General features: G+C 33.9%; 1 protein-coding gene across 2 annotated transcripts in view; it reads right to left on the reverse strand.

The window, feature by feature from the left end:
* CCSER1 (coiled-coil serine rich protein 1) overlaps positions 1-27,156 on the reverse strand; it is a 753,833-nt gene that overhangs the window by 483,006 nt on the left and 243,671 nt on the right. For both annotated transcript variants that reach the window (XM_059172757.1, XM_059172747.1), the window contains exon 4: positions 21,250-21,343. In XM_059172757.1, coding sequence (XP_059028740.1) covers positions 21,250-21,343 — 94 coding nt within the window. The remainder of the gene's footprint in view (positions 1-21,249; positions 21,344-27,156) is intronic.

Raw genomic sequence — 27,156 nt, forward strand, 5'->3', positions numbered from 1 at the left:
TACTTTTTCTGTAAATGTATCACTTTCTTGTCTCATAAAACACATTTTAAAAGATACTTTTAGACATTTTCATAGAGAAGTTTGTTCAGAACTTGAAAGCCATTCTGCTAAAAATAGAAGTAAAGCATTATTTAGAAAAGTATTATTGCCAAGTCCCGATTCATAGAACTATTATTCCTGGTTAATGCCTTATGATGATTTTTATTGATATATATCAGCAGAGTCATAAAAAGAACAAGTTATCTTTTAATTCAAATATTTATATATTTAATATTTTATAGCAAATCAAAAGCAAAGCCTTATTTTATTTTAGACTACTTAAAAACATGTGAGAAAAAAATAATAACAGGATTTAAAATTGTAGGTATAATACCCAAGTAATCTTTACTTTTGGAAGGCTGGTTTAACCTTATTTTTTAGATATACTTAAATATTTATTTCTTTAATCTCTTTATATTGATTCCTGCTTATGGAATGCCTCCCCATTCCAGCCTTTATTAAATTTTACTTAAGTACAGTTCAAGTACAACCTCTCCTAAAGCTTCTCCCACCTAAACCAGCCTGCATAAATATCCCTTCCCCTTGGATATAATATCTTAGATTTACTTAGCCCTTATCATCATTGCCTAGTATTACCTTTTTTTTTTTTTTTTATCATGAGCACATATTCACTCTTCAAATAAATCAGGAGTTTTCAGACTTTTTTTTTTAGCAGTTGAACTTTGATAGTTAATAAGAAAGAGTATGTCAAGCAGCACTGAAACATCACAGAGGTGAGTGAGACTAGTGCATTTAAGTCACTCATCTAGCACGATTGTCTCCCGTTCTGTCAATGCATGCTTCACTTCCGTGAAATTCTCCTGTCACACAATCTGCTAAACCATTCCCCCCTACTTACTGCACCCAACACCTAGCTTAATCCTACAGTAGAAAGTACACCTTCAGTAAATATTTGCTGGGAGTCCATCTTAGTATGTTAAAAACAACAAAAACAAAAAATCAACCAGTGAGAGCTGAAGCCTGGGCATCTGTAAGCCATATTAACAAAACTGGAATTTATAATGAAAGTAGTAGAGAATACTGAAAGATTTTTAAATATGTCAGTGATCAAGATCAGGTTGATGTGTTACACACCTTGTGGGCAGTGTGAAGAATGGATTAGAGGAGGTCAGACTTAAGATACAACAGGAGACAAGCATTTGTAAGGAAACAGAGGAGATTAACCCTCTCGCAGCAGTTCTGAGTATCCAGCTAGAAGAGAACCCTACTTTATTTGGGAAAATGGTTTGCTAAAACATTTTTGAGGGTGTTTGGGCTAACTGAGCCCAGGGCCTGAGAGTACCCTGATTATCTGCTTTGCATGAATTAAATGAAGGAAAAGAACAAATGGGTCAGAATTTGGAGAAGAATGTGGCCCTTGAAAAGAAATGGAGGAAACTCTGGAAGAGAGAGTGAACAGGACTCTCGAATACTCTATGCTCTTTCCCCTGGTGTACTTTAAATTTCTGTGTTCTCACCTGCAACAGATGATTATTTCCTGTGACTCCAAGATCTGAAATGAAGTCAACTTTCATCATGAAAGTTTTCATTTGATGGAAAATTTTTGTGAAGTGAGATAAGAAATGCAAAACTGAAAGAGACCCTGAGTTCTGAATCAAAGCTGGCACGGAAAGAAAAAAAAACATGGCACTAATGTACGCTGGAGACAGAGAAGAGAACTCAAAAACCAACTGTGTCACACAAAGTTGGGGGAAAATAATGCTGGCCTGAATTAAGGCTGAAATAGGAACTGTAGAGAGAAAGGTGTAGAATTTAAAATAGCTGAAAAGTGCAATGAATTAATGCTAGTGACACTGGGTTTCAAATTTTGTAGTCTGCACAATTACTTTCATTCACCAAGAAAAAATAAAAGGACAAGAACAAATCAAGAGGCAGGAAGAATAAGGTTAATCTTGAATCTATTAAATATAAAGCATATAAGTGACATCAGATGACACTGTTAGCAGACTGTTAAATACACATATCTATACATCATGAAAAAGACTGAAGCAGAAGGTAGAGACTCTGGAGTCAGTATTTCTAAGTGATGGTTGAAGTTGACCTCTCTTAGTTTCACAGTGTGATAAAAAATGTAGAATATGATAGAAAAAAGTAATTCTTAGTAGCGGAAATCTCTTCTTCACAGGTAGTAAATCTTATATGGAAGGATAATGGAGATCATAGTAAGTAGGGGCAGGGAGAAACATGAACATGTAAATGTATAAATAAGCACAAAACAATAAACTACACAGTAGATAAGTATAAGTACTGCAGGTAGTAACACTATACTAAAGATAATAAATGTCTTTTCTGGGGCACCTGGCTGACTTAGTGGGTTAAGCCTCTGTCTTCAGCTCAGTCATGATCCCAGGGTCTTGGGATCAAGCCCCACATCAGGCTCTCTCCATAGCAGGGAGCCTGCTTCCTTCTCTCTCTCTGCCTGCTTCTCTGCCTACTTGTGATCTCTTTCTGTCAAATAAATAAATAAATAAAATATTAAAAAAATAAATGTTTTTCCTTTGCAAATAATAGGACAATGTAAAACCAAACATGATTCTGTTAAGTAGCCCAATTGGAACTGGAAGCTATTCTGGGTCCTTGAAATAGAGGAGATCTGTCTGAAATTGTAGACACACAGGTTAGCATTTCACCCCATAGGTCTCTTAGATGCCTATTTTTCTTAACTAACATATATTTTTTTAAATCTAAAACACCAGTGATGGCAAGACACATTTTATGTACTCCTTTAAAAGAAAAGCAAAATTAGTGTCAATCTAAGAAATGGTAAAAATATCTTCATTATGAACATACCATCAGAGATATTAAAATGTACAATAACGTGAATCTTCAAGTCAATGAAACATGTTACTAAGAAGAACCTCCATTTCTATTTTCCTTTGAATATTTTTTTACTATTATTTTCCCCCCGATCTAGGAAAACTGTAATTGAGGGAGCAGACCTAAGTTTCTCATAATGCCAAGATTTCCCCCTCAAAAAGCCCAGATCTTTCAGTTTCTATGAATAATATTTAAGTAACATAAAAAATCTTACAGGAAAACAATAAAACAGTCTGTTCTGGTCTCTTAGTCTTCTTTATTTTTTTTTAAAGATTTTATTTATTTATTTGAAAGACAGAGATCACAAGTAGGTAGAGAGGCAGGCAGAGAGAGAGGAAGGGAAGCAGGCTTCCTGCTGAGAAGAGAGCCCAATTCAGGGTTCAATTCCAGGACCCTGGGATCATGACCTGAACCGAAGGCAGAGGCTTTAACCCACTGAACCACCCAGTCGCCCCTCTTAGTTTTCTTTAAATATGGACAAATTTATAACGATAAGCAGGTTTAATCCATCACTCAGATAAACGTCTTATATATCCTGTTATTTTTAGGATGCTGAGGAATAGGTCGTACTTGTAAGAAAGTTTTAAAATATTTTAGTTTGGGAAAGATTGCCCTTCCTATCTAGTTGAGCCTTACGCTGAAAACACTGTTGTCTTCTTACCCAAAATATCCTGCCTAAAACAAAGGTATCAGAAAATTAGGTAGTTTGGTTAACAACCCCGTATCTGGTTCAGAGGGCAGTTCAGAATGGGGATGAAATCAATATTCTTATTTAATCTGGGCACTCTTGACTCCTTGCTGAGAGTGGACAACAAACCCAGATCAGAATCTTTTACTCTTTTGTGTTGCAGACTTCAGATGTGTCATCTCTAGAATCTTAAGTGATGTTAAACTCTGCTGCTCCATCAAATGATCCAGCAAAGAAAAGGTCACCCAGCGGGGTAAAAAAAGAAAAAAGGAAAATCTGACTTTCATGAATGATGAGATGATGACTTGATATGTGATTGTGACATCTCAAAACAATCATCAAAATCTGGATGGATCATGCCTCCAGTTAAAAATAGTCTATCCTTCTGTTTCTCTCAGCGGGGAGACTGAAACCCCAAACACGTGACTGCCTACATGAACATCATTATACTATTTCTTTGCCTTTATTGGAATATCTTAAGTATTCCAAATAATGTTATTGTTTATTATACGGATTTCCCAAAAGCCCCATCAATTCTTCAATAGAAAGCATCAAGAGACATGATGCCCTAAGAATCGTTAAACCTTTCACCTTAAAATCCTTGTCGTGCTGCTTCCACCAATTCTACACTCCTAAGCTAACATGATTTTTACCCCATCCTGATCCATCCCTAAATTGAAGGATTTGCCTTAAATCAAATTATAAAACCTCAATAAATCCTCATCTGTTCATCCCCTTCCAAAAAACAATCAATGTTCAGTGGAGGTGGTATTTTTCCCTAATCACAGTGAGGAATAAATTGAGTGAAGTCTTGTCAAATGATTGGGGAGCCAGCATGTGAAAGGAGTATCACAGCATCACTCAAATCTACTAATTACTTAGACAAATCGTGATCTTATTTAAGTCATCCAAGCACACTAAGATGTCTGGTTATAGAAAAGGTGGTCCTCTTAAGAATAAGTGTTCCCCAACTCCACTGTAAACTTGGAAATTTGATTAATAAGATGGGAATCAGAATATATATAAAAGGAGTATGATGGTATAGAATACCTGATAAAATGATGCTATTAAAATTTTATATCCAACAAACAGAAACTCTGTAATTGTTTTTAGTGTATACAATCACAATTTAATTTGTCGTAATAGTGTGAATGTTCATTATTTCTCTCATTTCTGCCACAGGCACTGTAGAAAATTATGTTTCATGTCAGTGGTTATTTTTCTTACTGGTGAACAATTTTAAATACATAAATATTCTACTTCTTCAGAAGAAAGACCAGCATTTGCTTTCTTAATTACTTGTTCGTTTTGACAGTGACAGCTGATGTTGTCGGCATTATTCAAGCAATTGTATGGAGATGTCACCACATAATTGTAAGAGGCCATGAAATTTTATATTGAGACACATATTTTCTTTCTAATTGCTACAGGAAAACCATGCTGAATGAAAGAAATATTTTCCTTTGACTGTATCCTCTAATGAACTTGGACCACTGAGTGACCTTTTGCACTGCCGAAGACAGTTTATAACAGTATGAAACGCTACAATAGCAGGTTACAAGTAAATTCTATGACTTCATTAAAATTGTTGTCATTTAATATTAAATTAGGTCAGAATGTGTAAACATTTTACAGCTACAGTTGATTAGATTTTGAAAACTGTTCCATCTGAAAGCTCTTAGTAGCCAAAGCAATCCTCCAAAAGTATAGGATAGTATGAAAGGCAAAACAGCCAGAAGCACTTTTAAATCCACAAATACGAATGATTTACTCTGCCGGCAGATAGAGTAAGAAATAAAATAATTAATTGCAATTGTGTGTATGGAGCTGGTCAACTTCTTAACAACAGGCCTGTTTCTACCACAAACTAACTGAATGACCTTGAACAAGACCTTTACAACTCTGAACATTCATGGGAAGCAGAGGCAGGAGGAGCTCCACTCTTTAATAACTATTTTTCACATAAGATTTTATTTATTTATTACAGAGAAAGAAGAGTGTGTGCCCATGCACACATCAAAGGGGGAGAGGTAGAGGGAGAAGGAGACTCCCTGTTGAGCACAGAGCCCAGTGTAGTACTCAATCCCAGGACTCTGAGATCATGACCTCAGCCAAAAGCAGACTCTTAACGGAATGAGCCACTCGAGGGTCCTCTATTGCATAATATCTGACATGCTCTTCTAGTTAGGGCCATTCTTCTGCCATTTAAGTACCCCATTTAACATAGTGAACTGAATATGGAAAATAATGCACCAGGTGGATGTTGTATCTTGAATAAGTTGTTATTTGAAAAATGGGAATTGAAAACTATCCAATTAATGAATTAATCAATTGGTAGGTTAATAAACTGATCAAAACAAGTAAACAAAACTATTAAATTATTGAATAACTGAACTAATAAAACTATTAAATAAGACTATTAAAATACTGAAATGTGTATCCTGAAAATAAGGGTTACTGCTAACCAAATAGTCTATGTTAATGTAATATCATGATCTCTATACCCTATCGACAGACCATAAATTATTTTGTTTTCAATGATGACAATTCACAAACCTTTTCAAACAACTCTCTTTATATCTAGTCAGTCATTTGCAAGAACTTGGGAAAGGAATACAGGGAAAATATAAAAATTACATAAGAAGTATTACAAAATATATTCAAAATATTAGAATATTCAATCTTTATGAAATAATATTTCCAGATAGTAAAAAGTTTATGAAGAACTGATGAAATCTTCCTCTTAACATTTTAAGGGTTAAAAAGAAACAATTCAGGTAGATAAAGTTCCAAAGTGAACTATATAGTTGTCCATCTTACCAGAGTATGCAGAATACACGTTTTTCTTGACTATTCAGGGCTCATGTTAATTTTTAAAAATGCAGTGAAGTAATAAGACTATAATACAGTAATGCCTCATGACCTACTGAAACAGATGGAGATGTGTGTTCCTGTATTAAACGGACCCACACTGTTGTGTTTTACGACCGTCTACTTCGGAAAGCTCTTTGCCTCTTCTCTTGTTTTTTGGAGAGGAGTCCTTATTTTTCACCACATTCAGCATGTTTGGTTGAAACAATACTCTTACTCCTCTTCTAGGACATTACTAAGATTTTCAGTGGCTTTGGAAAGTATGTAACCGAATATATAAAAATCGTATGTAATATTAGAAGCAGCGAAGTCTAGAAAGATAGTGAAAAGAACCTGTCATTTAACATTAAGATCTGGATTAATATTGGCTGTGTGAACTTCAGTAAGTTTTTAAGTTCAGAGTATTTCCTTCTTCCACATACTTGGGATATATTAACACCTATTTCAGAGTGTTATTGTGATAATTTGATGAGATAACATATTTGAAATCCCTTGTAAACTGTAAAGCTGAATACAAATTGCATGACAGGGCTCCTATCATCATTATCAGAACAAGACTGCCATCTAATGGTCACTAAGCAGATAACAGATACTTAACCTCTAAAGCATATATGTCAAGTGCAATAGCTCCAGCAGATGAAACCCATGCGTGAAATGACAACTAATGTCAAAGCTGCATCCTTACTACAGTATTACCCCAACAGTGTATTCCGAGAAAACATTTCGCACCTTCATTAGAACTTCTCTTTCTGAAATCTAAACATCATTGAGGGCTTCGTAGAGTGAAAAGTGGAGGTAGGCATCAAGTCACAACAGTGTAATAATTTAAACCCTAGTTCTGCCACTTACTAGTTCTCTAACCTTGGATCAAAAACAATACTCTTCTGGGTCTCTGCTCCTTCATTTATTAAGTGAGAATGGTAATACTTTACAGAGAATTGTTAGGATTGAAAGCGATAATCCAAAGAGTTTACAAATTAGAGCTTAAAAGCAGAGCAAAACAAGAGAACAGCTAAGTTCTCAACCAATGCTTGAAACAATGCTGCTTCAGTAAATAAATACAATTTCAGTTTCTTGCATGAAGTCAAAGGCAAATCTATACAAGTGGTGCTAACAACTAGAAAAAGACAGCCAGTTTATTTGTTTTTTATAAGATGGGGGTACACAGCAGGAGGACCCTAGGGTTCTTTTGTCCCACTAACACAACTAGGTAACTATGAAATCATCCTAAATACTCAAGAAACCAATCTGAAGACTGACAGAACAAACTCCACAACTAAAGGGAGAAATGAGGCCACATTGAGCAAGGTAGGAGTGCAGAGATAGATGTGCTTCAGGGGAGAAACAGAGTATGGGGTGCTGTAGAGGGGAGGGAGCCAAGACCATGGACAGGGATAAGAGAAAGAGGAACACACAGGGGAATGCACAAGGGAAACATTCCCCTATGATCCTCAGCTTGGAAAATAAAAAAGGGCTGAATTTCATGAGTTCTTGCAACCAGCAGGACTCAAAAGTGTGGAGCGTTAAAGGTCAGCAGGCTTGGCTGGAAGACCGAGAGAAAACCCGGGGCAGACACTGAAGTATTTCTGGAGCACACAGGTGGGAGATTATTCATTGAGATGCCTCTCTGGTAACAAAGGTTTTGGCCAGCACCACTGTCCTCCCACACCCTTCAGCATGAACACGGAGCCACCTGAAGGGAGCAGTGCAGCACCAACAGTGAATGCCTGACTTGCTTACACCAAGCCCCAACTATCTCCGTTCCCAAGGCACTGCCCTTCTCAGTCAAACTTGCCTCAGTCCCAGTGTGATGGGCCCCTTCCCCAGAAGACCAGCACAAACTTCTGTCTACACCTTGTCCCTGACCAGAGCATTCTGCAGGGCCTCAGTTCTGGTGGAATTGGCATCAAGTCTCATTTCACAAGCAGATCAGAGCACACCTAGTTTAAACTCACCATATTCGGGCCAGAGAACAAACACTGCTCGCAGCAGGCAAGGAGAGCCTCTACAGAAAACTAGCCCAAAGGACAGAGTAGCCAAAACACAACAGCACAGCACATGCGGCACACACTGGAGACACTCCCTGAAGTGCCAGACCCTGGGCAATACATGACCTCTTCTTCACAAGGCCACTACTTTCAGGGCCAGGGAACATAACTGGCTTTTCTTTTTCTTTTTAAGGTTTTTTTTAAATTTATGCATTTGACAGAGAGAGAGCACAAAAGCAATGGGAGAGGCAAAGGGAGAGGTAGAGCAGGCTTGGGCTGAGCAAAGAGCCCAATGTGGGGCAGTATCCCAGGACCGCAGGATCATGACCTGAGCCAAAGGCAGACGCCTGAATGACTGAGTCATCCAGGCACCCCCTAACTGGCTTTTCTAACACACAGAGAAGGCTGAGACTTAGACAAAATGCCAAGGTGGAGGAATTCATCCCCAACAACAGAACAAAATAAGGCCACCGGAAGAGATCTAAGCAAGAGAGATATAAATAGCATGCCTGATGGAGAATTTAAAGCAACAATCGTAAGGATACACACTGGGCTTGAGAAAAGAAGACATCATGGAGACCCTTACCACAGAAATGAAAGAGTTAAAAAAGAATCAATCAAAGATGAAGAATGCAATAAATGAGACCAAAACAGGCCTGATACAACAAACACAAGGCTAGAAGAAGCAGAGGAATGAATTTGTTGCCTACAAGACAAAATAATGGAAAATATTAAAGCTGAAGAAAAGAGAGAAAGAAGAATGATGCAACATGAGAACAGACTTAGGGAACTCAGTGACTCCATCATATGTAATAACATTCATATTATAGGAGTCCCAGAAGAAAAAGTGAGAGTAAAGAGGGCAGAAAAATTATTTGGAGAAGTTAACAGCTAAAAGAATCCCCTAATCTGGGGAAGGAAACAGACATGCAGACCCAGGTAGCACAGAGAACTACCATCAAAATCAACTAAAGCAGGCTAACACCAAGACATATAATTCAATTTGCAAAATATAGTGATAAAGAAAAAATCTTAAAAGCAGCAAGACAAAAGAAGTCCTTAACTTTCAAGAAAAAAACCACAAGGCTAACTGGAGATTTCTCAACAGAAACTTGGTAAGCCAGAAGGGAGCTCCATGATATATATTCAGAATGCTGAATAGGAAAAATGGTCAGTTAAGAACACTCTATCCAGCAAGGCTATCATTCAGAAGAGGAGAGAGAACGAGTTTTCCAGACAAACAAAAACTAAAGGAGTTCATGACCACCAAACCAGCCCTGCAAGAAATATTAAAGGGGACTCTCTGAGTGGAAAGGAGAGACCAAAAGTGACAAAGACAAGAAAGAGTCAGAGAAAATCTTCAGAAACAGTGAAAGAAAAGTAATAACATGGCAATAAACACCTATCTATCAATAATTACTTTGAATGTAAATGGACTAAATGTTCCAATCAAAAGACAGAGGTGTCAGAATGGATAAAGAAAAGAAGAAGAAGAAAAAAAGATATCTATATACAACCTACAACAGACTATTTTCTGACCTAAGAACATCTGCAGATTGAAAGTGAGAGGGTGGAGAAATCTTTATCATGCAAATGGATGTCAAAAGAAAGCCAGACTGGCAATACTTCATTGGACAAACTAGACTTTTTGTTCTTCTATTCTTTTTATCCTGCTTTGGTATCAGGGTAATAATGGCCTCATAGAATAATTTTGAATATGCTCCCTCTCTCTATTCCATTATTTGAACGGTTTTGATAAAAGACTGTAATTAATTATTTTTTTAAATGTTTAGTAGAATTCATCAATGAAACCATACAGCCATGGGCTTTTTTGAGCCGGGAGATTTTTTTTTTTTTAAGATTTTTTTATTTATTTGACAGAGAGAGAAATCACAAGTAGGCAGAGAGGAAGGGAAACAGGCTTCCTGTTGAGCAGAGAGCCCAATGTGGGGCTGGATCTCAGGACTCTGAGATCATGACCTGAGCCAAAGGCAGAGGCTTAACACACTGAACCACTCAGATACCCCGAGCTGGAGATTTTTAATTTCTAATTCAACTTAATTTCTAATTCTTGTTATTGGTCTAAGAAGATTTCCTATCTCTTGGACTCAAGATTCATGATTGAATCTTGTGACTTTTACATTTTTAGGAATTATCTGGTTTTATTTTCTATGTTATCTCATTTATTAGATAACTATTCATAGTGATCTGTTACCATACTATGTATTTCTATGGTACCTGTTGTACTGTTTTCTCTTCCATTTCTCATTTTGGTTTTTGAGCCATCTAGTTTTTTCTTAGTTAATGTAGTTAAACCATTGCCAATTTTGTTTATTATTTATTTACTTATTTTTGGAAAAACTTGGTCTTTTCTTTCAGTGTTATTATTTATTCTGGTTTCTATATTTATTTTTGAATTGTCTTCATTATTTTCTTCCTTTACTAAATTTCAGATAAAATTCTTCTTTTTCTAGTCCCAGTGGTGTCATACTATTTAACTTTTCTTCTTAATACAAATACTTATAGCATAAATTTCACCCTAACATCTATTTTGCTGCATCCTGTAGGTTTAAGAATATTGAGTTTTCTCTTTTTATTGTTGTTTTGAGACATATTTTGATTTTTCGTTTATTTGGCCCATTGCTTAGGTAGCAGTGCTTTGTTCAAAATTTATATATTAAATATTTAATATTTACATTGCAGAAAGAGTGTGATAGATCCATAAGATGAAATACTAGTAAGATCATAAAGAAGGAATGAAGTAGTGATACACACACACTCACACACACACACACAAACACACACATATATGCTACATCATGAATAAGCCTTAAAAAACATTATGCTCAGCAAAGGAAACCCATCACAGAAGACCAATATTGTATGATTCTGTGGATATAAAATGTCCAGAAGAGACGAATCTTCATAGACAGAAAGTGGCTTAGTGATTACCTGGGGTTAGAAGTGTGTTGAGTGATGAGTCACTGCTAACGGGTACAACTCCTTTTCAGCGTAACAAAAATGTTCTAACCTTACATTGTGATGACAGAGGCACAATGCTGCAAATATATTAAAAACCTGTGAACTGCATAACTTAAATGGTATGTGAACTACATCTCAATTTTTTTTTTTAAATTTTCGAAAAGAAGTGGTCAACTACAGTGAAAAAGAAAAAACTGTCGAATCAAATTAAATATTTTTGGGGGGGACGCCTGGGTGGCTCAGTGGGTTAAAGCCTCTGCCTTCGGCTCAGGTCATGATCCCAGGGTCCTGGGATCGAGCCCCACATCAGGTTCTCTGCTCAACGGGGAGCCTGCTTCCTCCTCTCTCTCCCTGCCTCTCTGCCTACTTGTGATCTCTGTCTGTCAAATAAATAAATAATATCTTTAAAAAATATATAAAATAAAATCTATAAATATTTTGGGGGAATACTAAAAAAAAGAGAGCCAGTTTTAAAAGTTTCTGTGTACTTGTGTTTTTAAAACTGTGTATGAATTAATTTTATTAGTCAAAGTTATTAACACAGGGTCACATGGGTGGCTCAATCAGTTAAGCATCTGCCTTCAGCTCAGGTAATGATCCAGGGTTCTGGAATTGAGCCCCACATCAGGCTACCTGCTCAGCCAAGAGCCTGCCTCTGTCTCTCTCTCTGCCACTCCTTCTGCTTGTGCTCTTTCTCACTTGTGCACTCTCTGAAATAAATAAATAAAATATTTTTAAAAGATTATTAACACAGAGCCTTCAGAGTTAGACAAACTTTGGGCCCTGATGAGACATCTATTTGCTTGTAGTATTTTATTATTCAAAGCTTCAATTTTATTCAGTGTGGAAGAATTATTTACCTCATTGAACTGGCACACAAACTCAGTAAATATTATTTATTATTCTTTTATTTAATATGATTGTGTAAGTTTGGAAATACACGATAATCACAAAATCAATTGCATGTGTTGTGGCATTCTGCACTTAAAATTTGAGAAATACTTTACTTGAAAATATGGTTGAGATCTTCTACTAATAGAGCCTGGAAAAAAAATAACCAAAATCAGCAAGACTGGGTTTCTATTAATCCTCAGGAATATCTTATTTTATCAAGCATACTGTAAAAAATAGTATTAGCTATAGTTATTTAAAAATATTATATGCCAGATGTGATACAGACATTCTACTACACTTTAATTTACTATTCCTCACAACAAACTTATGAGGTAGATACTTTTATTGCCCCATTTTAAGATGAAAAAAGCAAAACTGAGATTAAATAATTTGTTCAAGTTTATACAGCCTGGTTGGTAGCAGAGATTTGCCTAACTTCAGAGTTCAGATTTGTTGCTACTATGGTATACCTCCAAAATTAAGTGTCACTTACTTCTCAGCTTTTAAAATGACACTGAAGATAGCTTACACGTATTTTCTGACCCAGACATATCAAAGCTTGTAAAAACTTATAGTTAATTTTTATAATTTTCCCTGTGTGAATGTTGTTGCAATTTGTACATTACCATTCATATTAACAAAGCCACTAGGGTTTCATCTCAGCTCTGCTGTGCTAGTTCCATTAAAAATTAATAACAAAAATTACCTCCTTAATTAATAGGCACAGGAGGAGTTCCTAACTCACTGCAGAATTTTATATTGCTTGTTCATCAAACTCAAAATAATTTAGCAACTACCTAATTAATTCCTAATTGATATCATTCGGCCATTACTTCTCCATTTGCATCTGGAAATATACCAAGAGATACTGCCCTAGGTGATTTTATATATAACATCCAAAATAACCAGCAAAAACAAAATAAAATTTCTTCACCCAATCATCCAAATGACCATTGCATTGTTTTTATCAAACAGTGATAAATAAAGAAAATATATTTTCAACTAACTTCTTTGCAAACAAAAAAGACCAAATTTAATACAAAGTAACAACCTGGTTTTCTCTCTGAACATTACAGATTTGGGTTAATAAGTTTTAAAATATTTAACACAAGAAATTTATTATTTCTTTTAGAATTACTATTTGAAATATGTTGTGGTATTTTAGACACATGACTACTGTCTGGGAATAAAATGTTTCCATACATTTAAATGTATTAGTTTTAACACCAGGAAATGTACCACCTGTTATAAGCAAAGTGCCTTAATTAATTTTTGAATAATTAGTACTAAGAAAACATCACTTATTTTTTAAAGATTTATTTATTTTAGAAAGAGAGAGAGGGAGCATATGCATGAACAGTGGGGGAGGAGCAGAGGGAGAGAGAGAGGGAAAGAGACTCTTTAGCAGACTCCCTGCTAAGTGTGGAGCCTGAAGCAAGGCTTCATGTCAGGACCCTGAGATCATGACCTGGGTGAGATCAAGAGTCAAAGGCTTAACCAACAGAGCCACCCAGGCTTCCCTAGCAAAACACCACTTAAAATGATACACAGAATTCAGACTATAAAAATTAAAATGACAGGGGCGCCTGGGTGGCTCAGTGGGTTAAGCCTCTGCCTTCGGCTTGGGTCATGATCTCAGGGTCTTGGGATCGAGCCCCACATCAGGCTCTCTGCTCAGCGGGGGAGCCTGCTTTCCCTTCTCTCTCTCTGCCTGCCTCTCTGCCTACTTGTGATCTCTGTCAAATAAATAAATAAAATCTTAAAAAAAAAGAAAACTTTATTAAAAAAATTAAAGTGACAAAGTATATGTTAAAACAATAGATAATCATGATGAAGCATTAAGAAATTAAGGACTATAAAAAATACCAATGATTGGGAAAACTCTATGATGAGGAATTAAGAAGTCAAGAGGAATAACTAACTTCTACTGGGCTCGTATTTTATTCTAGGCAACGATGAAAGGCATTTTGCATATAAATATATCTCCTACTTAGGATGATATTTGAGATAGCTTTATTGTCATTTTACAAATTTAAAAAAAATGCTTAGGGGTGCCTAAGTGGCTCAGTGGGTTAAGCCTCTGCCTTCAGCTTGGGTCATGATCCCAGGGTCCTGAGATTGAGCCCCGCATTGGGCTCTCTACTTACTTAGCAGGGAGCCAGCTATCTCCCTCTCTCTCTGCCTGCTTCTGTGCCTACTTGTGATCTTTCTCTCTGTCAAATAAATAACCAAAATCTTAAAAAAAAAAATTGCTTTAAAAAATCCGGTCATTTGCACAAGGTCACTGTGGTACAGCTACAATGCTAACTTGAATATGTCTGTCTCCAAAGTGCCTATTCACTTTGATATTAATTTGTCATTTCTTTAATTAGAATGGATCTTTAAGATGCGATTTCCTCTCAGAGAGTTATTGTGAGCATTAACTTGAGACCGCTTAGGAAAAAAACATAGCTCATTTAGGCATTTAGTTTTCCTTTCCATCAACTTGGATATCCAGCTACTACTTGCTAAAAATGATGCACCACCAACTTCTAGTAGTCAAGAAAAGAATTGGGAAAATGGCATTTTAATGAGTGCATTCCAAACAGGTAACACCAAAATGTGTTTTAACTTTGATTACAATGCTTCACTGTCAAATTAGTCAGGTGCATGTTTCGCATCATTTTTTGAAGGTAATACTACAAACAGTCTAAAGTCTAAATAGAAATATGACCTTGTTCTAGTTTACCATGGAAAAGAAGAACTAAAGATGAACTGTTCTGAAAGCAAAACTCAAATTCTTATTCTTATTTCTTTATCAAAACTATGCACTGTCTAATATTTAACTGGCATTATGGTAACAACTATTTGTAGAAAAGTTACCTTATTTAGTCACAGAAGGGTAACATTTTGCCAACAGTTCATTTTCGTGGACTCATCAAGCAGTAATATTACTTAACATTAGATATTCTATTGGGTTTTATGACAATTACATTAAAGTAAGATGAGGAAAATGATTGACAACATCTACTTCAACTATTTCCAAAGTTAAAATTACCCAAAGAATGTTAATATGTACAAGGAACTGAATTTTATTTTTGGACAAAGCAGGATCCTCATAAAATTCCTAGTTTTTGCTACACTGTTATGTGAACAGTTAGAACTGCTTCTACTGAATTGGTAGCAAGATGCCACCATATTGTACTCAAAGGAGATGCTGAAGAAATTGCTCTTGATATCAATCATTTATACTTTATAAAGACATGTGAGCAAAATAATTTTCAGTTCTTAGTAACAAAAATTCTTTTTTTTTTTTTTTTTTTTTTTTTTTTAAAGATTTTATTTATTTATTTGACAGAGAGAAATCACAAGTAGATGGAGAGGCAGGCAGAGAGAGAGAGAGGGAAGCAGGCTCCCTGCTGAGCAGAGAGCCCGATGCGGGACTCGATCCCAGGACCCTGAGATCATGACCTGAGCCGAAGGCAGCGGCTTAACCCACTGAGCCACCCAGGCGCCCAAAAATTCTTTATTTAATAAAATGCACTGGTTGACTGAATGATTGATGGCATATATTTTTAATCACACAACTGGTTGAGCTTCCTTCTTCACATATGTTAGGAAAGCACTCCAAGTAACACTTCCTGCTCACTATGGTGATACTAGTGTATGTTTTGTGTGCCAACCTCACCTGTAGTATCATCTTATTTTTTGTATCTTTTTTACCATTATTCTATTTTCCTTGAGTGATTATTACTTTGCAAGATGCTTAAATGAATAGAAAGAAAAATCCTCCACACAAACATGTAAAACCACATAAAGAAAAATAAGGAAAAATAATACTGCTGGTATTTTTTGTTTCACAGAATATACAGTTCATAACACATATTTCACTGTAAGGAAAATTTTTAAGGATTTTTATTTATTTATTTGAGAGAGAGAGAGAGAGCACAAGTGGGGGGAGCATAGGCAAAGGGAGAAGGAGAAGCAGACTCCCCACTGAGCAGGAAGCTTGATGTGGGGCTTGATCCCAGAACTTAGGGATCATGAACTGAGCTGAAGGACATTTAACTGACTGAGTTACCCAGGTGCCCCTGTAAAGAAAATTTTAAGGTCATTTATTTGAGTCTTTGAGATGTTAAATGCTAGTAAATTTTGTTTGTACCTTTTTTTCCCCAAAAAACACTACTGAGATATACCTAACATCACTACTAAAATCTTGAGTGATTCAATTTGTGGCAAAAACAACACCATAACAATAAATAAGAGAGTGAAGAGAAATATATAAGAGAGTGAAGAGTCACAAATATATATTTTTAATTTATCAAGATATTAAAAAAAAGCATCTAATTTTTTTAATCAAAACTGTGTTTGGTCATGTATACATTATAGATGATTAGCTAAGTAAAGAAACAATAAATATAATACACAGGAGAAATGAATGTCTAGCATTAAACAAACTGATAATCCTGTATTTGAAACATGATGCATATTAATTATTTATTAAAAATATTATCCAGAAAAGTAATTTAAACATTTATTCAAGAAAAACATGATTAAAGACACCTTGAGGGCTTATCCATAGGATTTTTAATCTAAAAGCTTCACTTTTATACTAGAATTTACAAAGATAAAGTTAGATAATGCCAAGATAAAAGTAAATTATTCAGAATAGTTGTTTTTATTTTTTTCTCCCTAAGGCAGAATTTTTTGAGAACTCACTTTGAATTCATAAATCTTTCCCTCATTGAAATTGTCCTTTCTTACTTTCAATAACAATAATAATAATAATAATATTCACTTACTGCACTATAAAACAGATACTCATCTGTACTATTATTTGTACTACCTCTTCCTTTTAAAAAGGAGTGTGTTAATTTAGGACTCCGTAGAAACATTTATATATTAAAAGGATTTGTGGAACTTTACTCAAATTGTCTACAGAACTGGTCAAAAACAAACTTTAAAATCTATCTGTAAACTTACAATTCACTTTTAGATGAAAATACAGATAGCAAAGAATGGGAAAAAAGCGTATTAAAAGATGTCCACAATTATTGTGACCACAATAATGAACAGTCATTTTTACCAAGGTAGGTATAGTCATAAGTGTATAATTTTCAACAACATGATGAAACACCTAGATACACATTTAATTGTGCAAGTATTGGGCATTTCTATGATAAAGACCTTGAGCCACACAACTCAAATTCTATTTTATCTGCTTTGTTTGTGCTATATGATATTTTAATTCCCTAGTTGACATATTTTAGCTCTTATCCCTTAACTGCAAGTAGCACATCAACTAACAATGATTCATATTATATGAATATTAACTATCTACACTTACTACGCATTCTGTATACTTTAGAATGTCTTTTGTATGTTAAATCACTCAATATGAGCAATGTCCAATGTATACATGTTGAAAGAAGTATCTTTTTATAAAAAAATCACCTTGGCCATTATATTAAGCCTTTCTGTAAATTGCTATAAATCTTTGCCCTAATAAGACTCTAGAACCAAAAACTGAAAATGTTTTACCCTAAAAAACTTTTTTAAACCCCCCACTGATTTTTAGTAATAGAATTTAATGGTATCATTATTTCAGTTTTCAGACTTTTAAAAATAACTTTTATTTAAACTATCATTTAAAAATGGTTAGCATGAATGAGCTTTTTATCAATATCAATTATCAATAATGAGGTTCTTATATTTTGAGAAGACCTTTAATTATGTTGCTTAACAAAAATATAAATTGCATAAAACCTATTCAATCAGAAATTCTTTTGTTTTTTAAGATTTTATTTATTTATTTATTTGACAGAGAGAGAGAGAGAGAGAGAGAGATCACAAGTAGGCAGAGAGGCAGGCAGAGAGAGGGGAGGAAGCAGGCTCCCTGCTAAGCAGAGAGCCCAATTCGGGGCTCGACCCCAGGACCCTGGGATCATGACCTGAGCTGAAAGCAGAGGCTTTAACCCACTGAGCCACCCAGGTGTCCGAGAACTTCTTTCTGAGCTAACATGCATAAACAGATAGTTGTGGCTTTTTTCAAGGCCTATAATGTGCCATCCACTGTGAAACAGGTTTTCAAAACACATTTTCTAAAGGAACATTAAACAAACCCAAGTCACTCTAAAGAATATTTCATATATCAGAATTGTACTTCAGGTAGGCAAAGGGAGGTCACTTACCTAAAGAAAAATTTAGTTAACTCAGTTGATTAAAGAGGTATTCCAGTTTGGGCTTCAACTAAGATACCTACACCCTGAAATAGTCTTGGGAGATGTACAGTTTTAAGTATATCATATCATCTTTTTTCTTACAATAAACTAATGAAGTACATAGCACCCATTACTTTATAAAAAATGAAATTAAAGTTTAAAAATGCTTCTTTTTGCTCCCAAATAAATTGAACTAAAGACTGTATATTTTAAAGTCACCCTTCGCTCTTCATCATGAGTGCCTACCAAACATAACTGAGATTGCTACATCATCTGTAATTCTTTCAAATTAATACCTGGTTTTATTTTTTTTTATTGTGAAAATCTTTAAAAATCTGAAAACAAGAAAATACTACAATTAAGGCACAAACTTCTCACCCCAAACACCTACTGTTCAGATTTGAAAATTTTCAACAACTCTACAATTTTGTTTCATCTATTCCCTCTTCCATACTTGTTGGTAAAGTAAATGTCATATATCATACTGTTTCAACCACATGCCTCTTTAAATTTTCTTTAAAAAACAAAACAAAAATATTCAATACCCAACAAGATAAATAATTCTGTAATAATTTAGTCATTTCTCAAATTTCTCTGACTGACCCAGAAATATATTTTTATAGTGTTTTAAGTTTTTCAGGTGTGCCAACAAAGATGTCACACAGCATCTGCCTCTTTTAATCTACAATATCCCTCCCCTTTTTACATGCCATTTATTTGCTTAAGGAACCAGATCATTATGCTGTAAAATTCCTCATATTCTATATTTGGTTGCTGGATTCCCTCTCTCCTCATCCAAATATTTCCTGCAAAATCACAATTTAATCAAGAGAACGGAACAGATATAAGTACATGTAGGCAGGAGTGGTAGTGCTGTGTACTTCTCCAGGCACTGCATTGAGAGGGAAAAATGTCTAGTTGTTACAATTTTAGTGATGTTAGTGATCACTGGATTTAGGTATTGCCAGTCTAACCCCAAACTGCAAAGTTCTCCATCAACAACATACACTTACAGCCACGCCAGGGCACATAGAGGCATCTTCTTATTCTTTTAATAGCTGCTTAGTATACCATCGTACATTCAACAAATGTCCTGTTGAAGAACATTTGAGGGTTTCCAATATTTTGTAATTATAAATGTCTTGCAATGAATAGATATTTGGATGCATTATTTTGCATATTTCCAGTGTTTTACAATTAAATTTCCAGAAGTTGGATAGTTGAATCTAAAGGTAAATGTATATATAGTCTGGTTAAATATTGACAAATTCCCTCAAAAAGTGTGCAAATCATCACTATACGTAATTCTTCTAAGATAAATATGCATGAATGACAAAATTGTATAATGTATCTGTACAAAAATGAGAAAAAAATCTCCATTTTTAAAAGACTATCTGTCAAATCAGTTACAGCAAGAATGTTTTAAAAAATGATTATCCTAAATTTGTATTTAACTAGAAAAAAATTTAAAGTGACTTCTTTGGATATCAGCCTATAGTACAGAGTAATAAAATATAAACATTGTGAAATGTAAAATATAAACACTAGCTTCTTTTGATAATTCTTAATGTGATATTATCTACAATAGAAAAATACTGCATAAACAAAAAAAACATTATAAAATATTAGAAGTGGAAATAACCTTAGAGATGTTTAATTCTTAGAAGTTAATAATATATTATATATATAAAATATAATATATATTGAATAATATATAAAATACAGCAGGCTGATTTTCATAAATATATGCAGAAAGGCCAAGATTTTAAAGTTTCAATTTAATATTTTTTTTTGAGAGAGAGAGGAGAGACAGAGAGGCAGAAGGAGAGGCAGAGAGAAAAGGAGAGAGAGAATCTAAAACAGGCTCCGTACCCAGCATGGAGCCTGATGTGCAGCTTGACCCCACGACCCTGAGATCATGACAAGAGCCAAAATCAAGAGTCAGATACTTAACCAACTGAGACTTGTATGCACCCTAATATTATTCCTACTTCAATTTGAAAATGACTATGTTCAAGATGTTATAAGCAAAAAAACAAAAAAGTAAACAACAGCTTCTCCTGTACCCAAATATCTAACTATGAATAAACAATCCCTACCATCTACTTTAACAGGAGTAATTTTGGGATTTGAAGATAAAACAATTTATACTTACTATAAATTTACACTATTACAAATATAATGAGTTCCCTTCTTAATTCCTTCAACAATAATTTATTTCTCTCATACTACAAACTCAGTGTTTCTGTGTGTTTGTGGTCATTATTGACAGTTACTAAAATTAATTGAATTATTAATTTTGCAACCTTTTTGCTTCAGTATTAGCCTATGCAGCTATTATGGAAGCAGTTAAGATTCTTAAGAGTAAACCTTGATCTATAAAACCTCCATTTGGTTATATAAAATAAGTAAGTAATGGGATCATATCAGTTTTCTTCTTCTCTCAAAAAGAGAAATATTAAAATTTCCATTATGTATTAAATTGCAATTTCTTTCTTTGAAATGACTTCATTGGAATTTTTTTCCTATTTTATAATGGTCTTCCACTGGATTTATATTTCCATGATAGATTATAAGATCATCAGATTCATGTGTCAATGGTACCTAGCATGTGCCTTGTACATATGATTTGCAAACTGGAGATGGAAAAGATTGAATGCATCCTAAACAATATAAAGTTTATTGATAAATGATTGATAAATGATTAGGATCAGACTTGCATGAGCTCATGTATTTACTTAACACTTACCTGAAGGATGAAGATTCTGTTCCTCTAAAAATTCTAGATCAAGCATTAGGTCATCTTCATCCAGTTCACAAGATCCCAAATTATTCAAAACATCCTAAAGAAAAAGCACAATCAAGAGTTAGAGACCAAACAGCTGAGAAATTGAGGCAATATCCACAATATCCACAGATGCTATGAACTTTAACATTATCTGCCCAATAAAATATTCCAAAAATTATTATAAAAATCTTAACTTCCACTAAAACTACTAAAGATTTAAAGGTTTTTTTCAAATGTATAGAAGTCTGTAAACTGAAGCTTTATTTTTTTTTAATTTAGCTTTAGAATCTGGACATTCTTCTGACACATTTAATGAATTCTCAAATAAATTCTGTGTACAGTGGCAACTGTGAGATATCAATTTAAACCATACTTGGAAGCAAAGGTCCAGTTACCATTTCCCAATCATTTGCTTAAGATTAGGAAAGAGGAACAGAAAAAATAAACAACAATCAGATTGAAAATTAATTGACTTTCATGCCATAAACATCAGAGCTAGATTATGTTTTTTTCCTTCTCCTCCACTCCCCTCACCTTCCCATTCTTTAAGAGGGCAAATAGCAAAATAAGCCAGAAGAGTATACTGAGAAGTCTTGAGGGGAAACAGTGATGTGCAGAGGTAGGAATTCTTGAGGGAGGAATAAGGATCTAATTTGTGTATTTGTATATACAGATAGGTGATGACTATATTAAGAAAAAGCACTAATTTAACATTTAGAGACTTCATTGAAATAACAAAAGTACATCTTTTGTACTTTTGTACAAAGGTACATGATGCTACATGTAGTGAATGACACTTATCTCAGACCACTTTTCCTATTGATGTGAACATTACCATAATTATTTATGTTTAAAGAACTAAATTTTCATTTTAAAAGGTCCAGTGATACTATCAAATGGAAACTGAACACCTTATTCTAGGGATTGAAAGTAAGGGCACAGGGCAGGGGAGGAGTAAGGACACTGACATTTAAATAAATTATTCTCACTTAAAAAAAAAGGAATTAAACATTATTAAGTTTTAGAATCATTTGGTATCTGTGAATAGAACACAAAGGTGAAAATATCCCCAAATCTAAGGGATTATTCTACCAATGAAAGCTACAGCAGTCATTATCTTACTCTATTTATATTGTATCTTTATTAATTACAAGGTAACTAGTACTTTATAAAAAAATCAACTGTTTACTGGCAGTTTTATGATACACTGTGGCAGGAATAAGATGTGTATTTATATAGTATCAAAAGAGGTTATAAAATATAGGCAACAAAAGATAAGCTGCCATCCTCAAAAATGCAAAAAAACCTCTCTGCTCAGCGGGGAGCCTGCTTCCTCCTCTCTCTGCCTGCCTCTCTGCCTACTTGTGATCTCTGTCTCTCAAATGAACAAATAAAATCTTAAAAAAAAAAAAAACAAAACAGGGCTCCTTGGGGAAAGGAGAAAAAACAAACAAACAAAAAAAGCACTGATTCTGTGTCATCCATTTGTTGCCAGAAAACAAGTTTCATCTTATAAAAAAAAAAAAAAGAAGAAGAAGAAGCAGTTTTGAAAAGCAAAGGAAACCTGAATGGCTTCTCCCAGGCTAATCTCTGACATATGAACATGAAAAAGAAAAATTATGGCTAAACACCTTGAGTCTGTTGAAGGCTAAGAGTTCATAATACTCAAATAGAAATGTTGACATAAAGGATGTAAGAGGCGCTCATACTGCGTGTCATATGTCAGTGATATATCACTAAATTCTACTATTGAAACTAATATTACTATATGTTAACTGGAATTTAAACAGAAACTTGAAACAAAAAATACAGAGGGGCTCATACACAAAAAAGCACATAGAGTGTAAAATTTCTTTAATTTCTATTGTTTTCCAATAATAGTGAATATATGGGTGTTTTGTTTTTCTAGGTATATGTATGTATATAGTATGACTTGTATTTCTTTCCATTTGTGTAAGGAGAGATCTATAAATATTAAAGTAGCAGCATCAAAAGTAATTCTGTACCAGGAATAGAAAATATTGATCAGCTCTGATGTGTCGCACATAATAACCAAATGGAAAAGGAGTCCAGCAGTTAATTAACACTAATGATCACACCCTGTATCTAACAGGCACAACTATGTGTTTCACACATTTGATAAATTAGTGGAATTTCTAGAAGTGGTAACTAAGCAGAAATAGTCTCTCATCTCCTAGAAGATAAAAAGGTAGGTAGCTCTACATAATAAAGATATAATAATGAAAGTGCATGAATTTTTAATAATGTTCATACACCAGACCTATATATCATTGTAACAGGGAAACTATTTTGTAACACAAACAATTTGGACTTAAAAAACAAATCATTTTGTAAGAAAACATCAGTATTGCACAAAATTAAAAGCTAGGCTTGAACTTAAATAAGTGAAGGCATAAAAGCATTTAACAATTAGATTTTAATTGTAAAAAGAAAGTCCAACCTGATGGGCAGTATCCTCAATTTCAATTTTCTCTGAATGTATAGCAAATTCCAATAACTACACAAAAAATTTTCTAATTAAAAAACCCAGAATGTGCAAGTATAAGAGATGACTTTCCCTTTCTTTTAATTCTAGCATGGTTATTAAATCTTAGGAAACTCTCAGAAAGCTTTGAAATAGTCTCAGGTATCTTTGAATTCCTAGGGAAATATGAAACTCTCCATGTCAGCAAAGTGTAAGAAGAAAAAAGATAAAAAGAAAGTAAATTCCTAGTATCAGCATATTATTAACCAGTTTTAAGGTAAGCATATGATAGGCTTTTGGGTTACTATATACTTTTTCTTTAAAAGTGCCTAAAGCATTTAAGATAAATTGTCATGTTAGATTTGGTATTTTAATAATAACTTAGGAAGAATTTGATTATATAAAATTTGAATCAATATTTAAAGGCCATGGAAAATTTAATTTAATCCACATTCTAATTTATGGATATGTAACATTTGTATGGATATTTTGAAGAGTTGGTTAATTATAATGAAATGCTAATTATTTACTAAATTCATACTATTGACAAATTGGATATTAAATCAAGTACAATTACTACTAAGTATTCTCTAAACAGACATTTAAAAATCTATCAGTAACACTGATTACTCATGTAATCTCCCAAATGACTCAGACCCATTACAAGTAAACTAAAAAGTTATTAATGTAGTAATTCAAAAATTAATCTTCTAAACCCTAGGGATATAACAATGAACCTAATAGAGCATGCTTTCTTCCTTCACAGACCTTACAGATAACTGTATTCTAGTAAAGAAACACCATTTTTTACAAATATATTATTTTTTAAAATAACCAATCACCTGTATTTGGTAAGTGGGAAGCATTTCTCCAAAGCCTGGTTGCTATTGGCTGAAATAATAAAAATGAATTTTTGAAGCTACTAAGTTGAAAAAACAAATTCTGATCACTCCATTAATATGTAATCATTCCATAAGACCCATTCTAAAATAATCCTTTAGCATTGTTTCTTTATTGCAATGGAGATAGTAATTATGATCCTGCTAAAAATAAAGGGATCTGAGACTGTCACCATAAAAGGAAGCATTGTTTAAAAAAGAAAGAATTCTATCAAAGGAGATTATTAAATTATTAAAACATTCTTTAATTGTGACATTATAAAGATATCATTAATTGCATATTTGTACTGCACTATTTTAGTCAAAGGATTATCCACATAGGCTTACCTTATCTAAAAGGCAACATATGGCATTCTAATCTGGGCTTACATAGTTGTTTATGAAATATTTAATTGACATAGTAGGAATTCTATGATCATTACTTGATCTAAAAGTGAAGAGATGACCAAAAAAAAAAAAAAAGAGAAAAGAGATGATTACTCAAATTAATAAGAGGTAGTCAATCTGGTCTGTATTCTTCTTTTAGTCACTCTACATAATCAGGGGCTGCTAGGAAATACAGATCATTCTCCAGTATTCTAATCATAGGTGTCTCCAAAGAATAACCCAAAAATGGAATATTATTTTTTGAAAATATTATTTTATTATCAAAAATGCATGATGTAGCTATAGAAGACCTTATAGAAGACCTTTAGTCAAATTTTCCCGTGTGATCCTAAAAATACATTCTGAGATTTGCTTTATTAATTATACTTGCCTCTACTTGGTAAAAATGATTAGACCTGGCAAGAGTCTTAAAATAATTTGTATTACCCCAAAAATATAAATCACAAATTATAAAAAATGATAAGTATGAAAGTGGCAAGGTACACACATCATCAAAAGCAGGCATCAGAATAAGCTGTATACACATGATTATTGATGAGTTGAGCACCTACATTTGCAGCGGAGAAAAAAGGAAAACACACCAATACGTGGGTATATTTTTTAATGATATGATTTCACTTCTATTTTTTGGAAAGAAAAATTAACACAACAATATTTTATAACTACTGCTCTAAGGACAGTTATTTGATTTTGATTTCCTGATGGTGCAAAGAAAGCATACTCTATCATTCTGATAGAATTACCTTCACCTTTCAACATGGCAGTTGTGAAATATTTCCGAACACACCATGCTCTTTGCTAGGTGCTGATTTACTGTATGGATTTATGTAGCTCAAAATATATTTTTAATAAATATTTTCAGAAATATGTCTTAATTCTACCACCGCCTATTCATAAGACTTCCCACAAGCCCAAAAACATATATTTTGTAAATATGAATGGTGATCTTATTGTTATTCATTAAAATAGTACATTATCATAATTATCATGTGTCTCCTGTTGTTGGGAATACAAGCTGGTGCAGCCTCTCTGGAAAACAGTTTGGAGGTTCCTCAAAAAGTTGAAAATAGAGCTACCCTACAACCAAGAAACTGCACTCCGGGTATTTACCTCAAAGAAGTGTGTAAACCTGGTGATTCACAGACCTGTACCCCTGGGGATAAAAATATATGTTTATAAAAAATAAAAAAGTAAAAGTAAAAAAAAAAAAAAGATACAAATGTACGGATCTGAAGGGGCACCTGCACCCCAATGTTTATAGCAGCAACGTCCACAATAGCCAAACTATGGAAAAAGCCAAGCTGTCCATCAACAGATGAATGGATAAAAGATGTGAAGATATATATATATACATATATATATATATATACACATATACATATAAAGATGTGAAGATATATAAAGATGTGAAGATATATATGTATATATCTTCACATCTTTATATGTATATGTATGTATATACATACATATAATGGGATATTATGCAGCCATCAGAAAATTGGAATCTTGCCATTTGCTATGATCTGGATTTAGAGGGCATTATGTAAGCAAAATAAGTCAATCAGAGAAAGAAAATTATTGTATGATCTCACTCATCTGTAGAATTTAAGAAATAAAACAGAGGATTACAAGGGAAGGGAGGGAAAAATAAAACAAGACGAAACCAGAGAGGGAGATAAGCTATAAGAACTCTTAATCATGGGGAACAAAAGGAGGGTTGCTGGAGGCAAAGGGGTGAGGGGATGGCATCAATGGGTGATGGACATTAAAGAAGGCACGTGATGTAACGAGCTCAGGGTATTACATAAGACTGATGAATCACTAAGCTCTAGCTCTGAAACTAATAATACATCATATATGTTAATTAATTGAACTTAAATTTTAAAATTATGTGTCTCTTTGTATTTAAATATGAAATATTTAGCAAAATGAGGTTCTGTAAACTATGCCCAGAGCTGCTATTTTGTCCCTTTATACTAATAAAAGGTAAACAATTCTATAAGTACTATAATAACAAAATAAGTATCATGCTATAATATTTTGTATTTCAATACTTTTGAGGAAAGCTAACATTTGTATGGATAAACCAACCACACA

Source organism: Mustela lutreola, chromosome 1 (assembly GCF_030435805.1).
Source record: "Mustela lutreola isolate mMusLut2 chromosome 1, mMusLut2.pri, whole genome shotgun sequence".
In the NCBI taxonomy this organism is placed as follows: Eukaryota; Metazoa; Chordata; class Mammalia; order Carnivora; family Mustelidae; genus Mustela; species Mustela lutreola.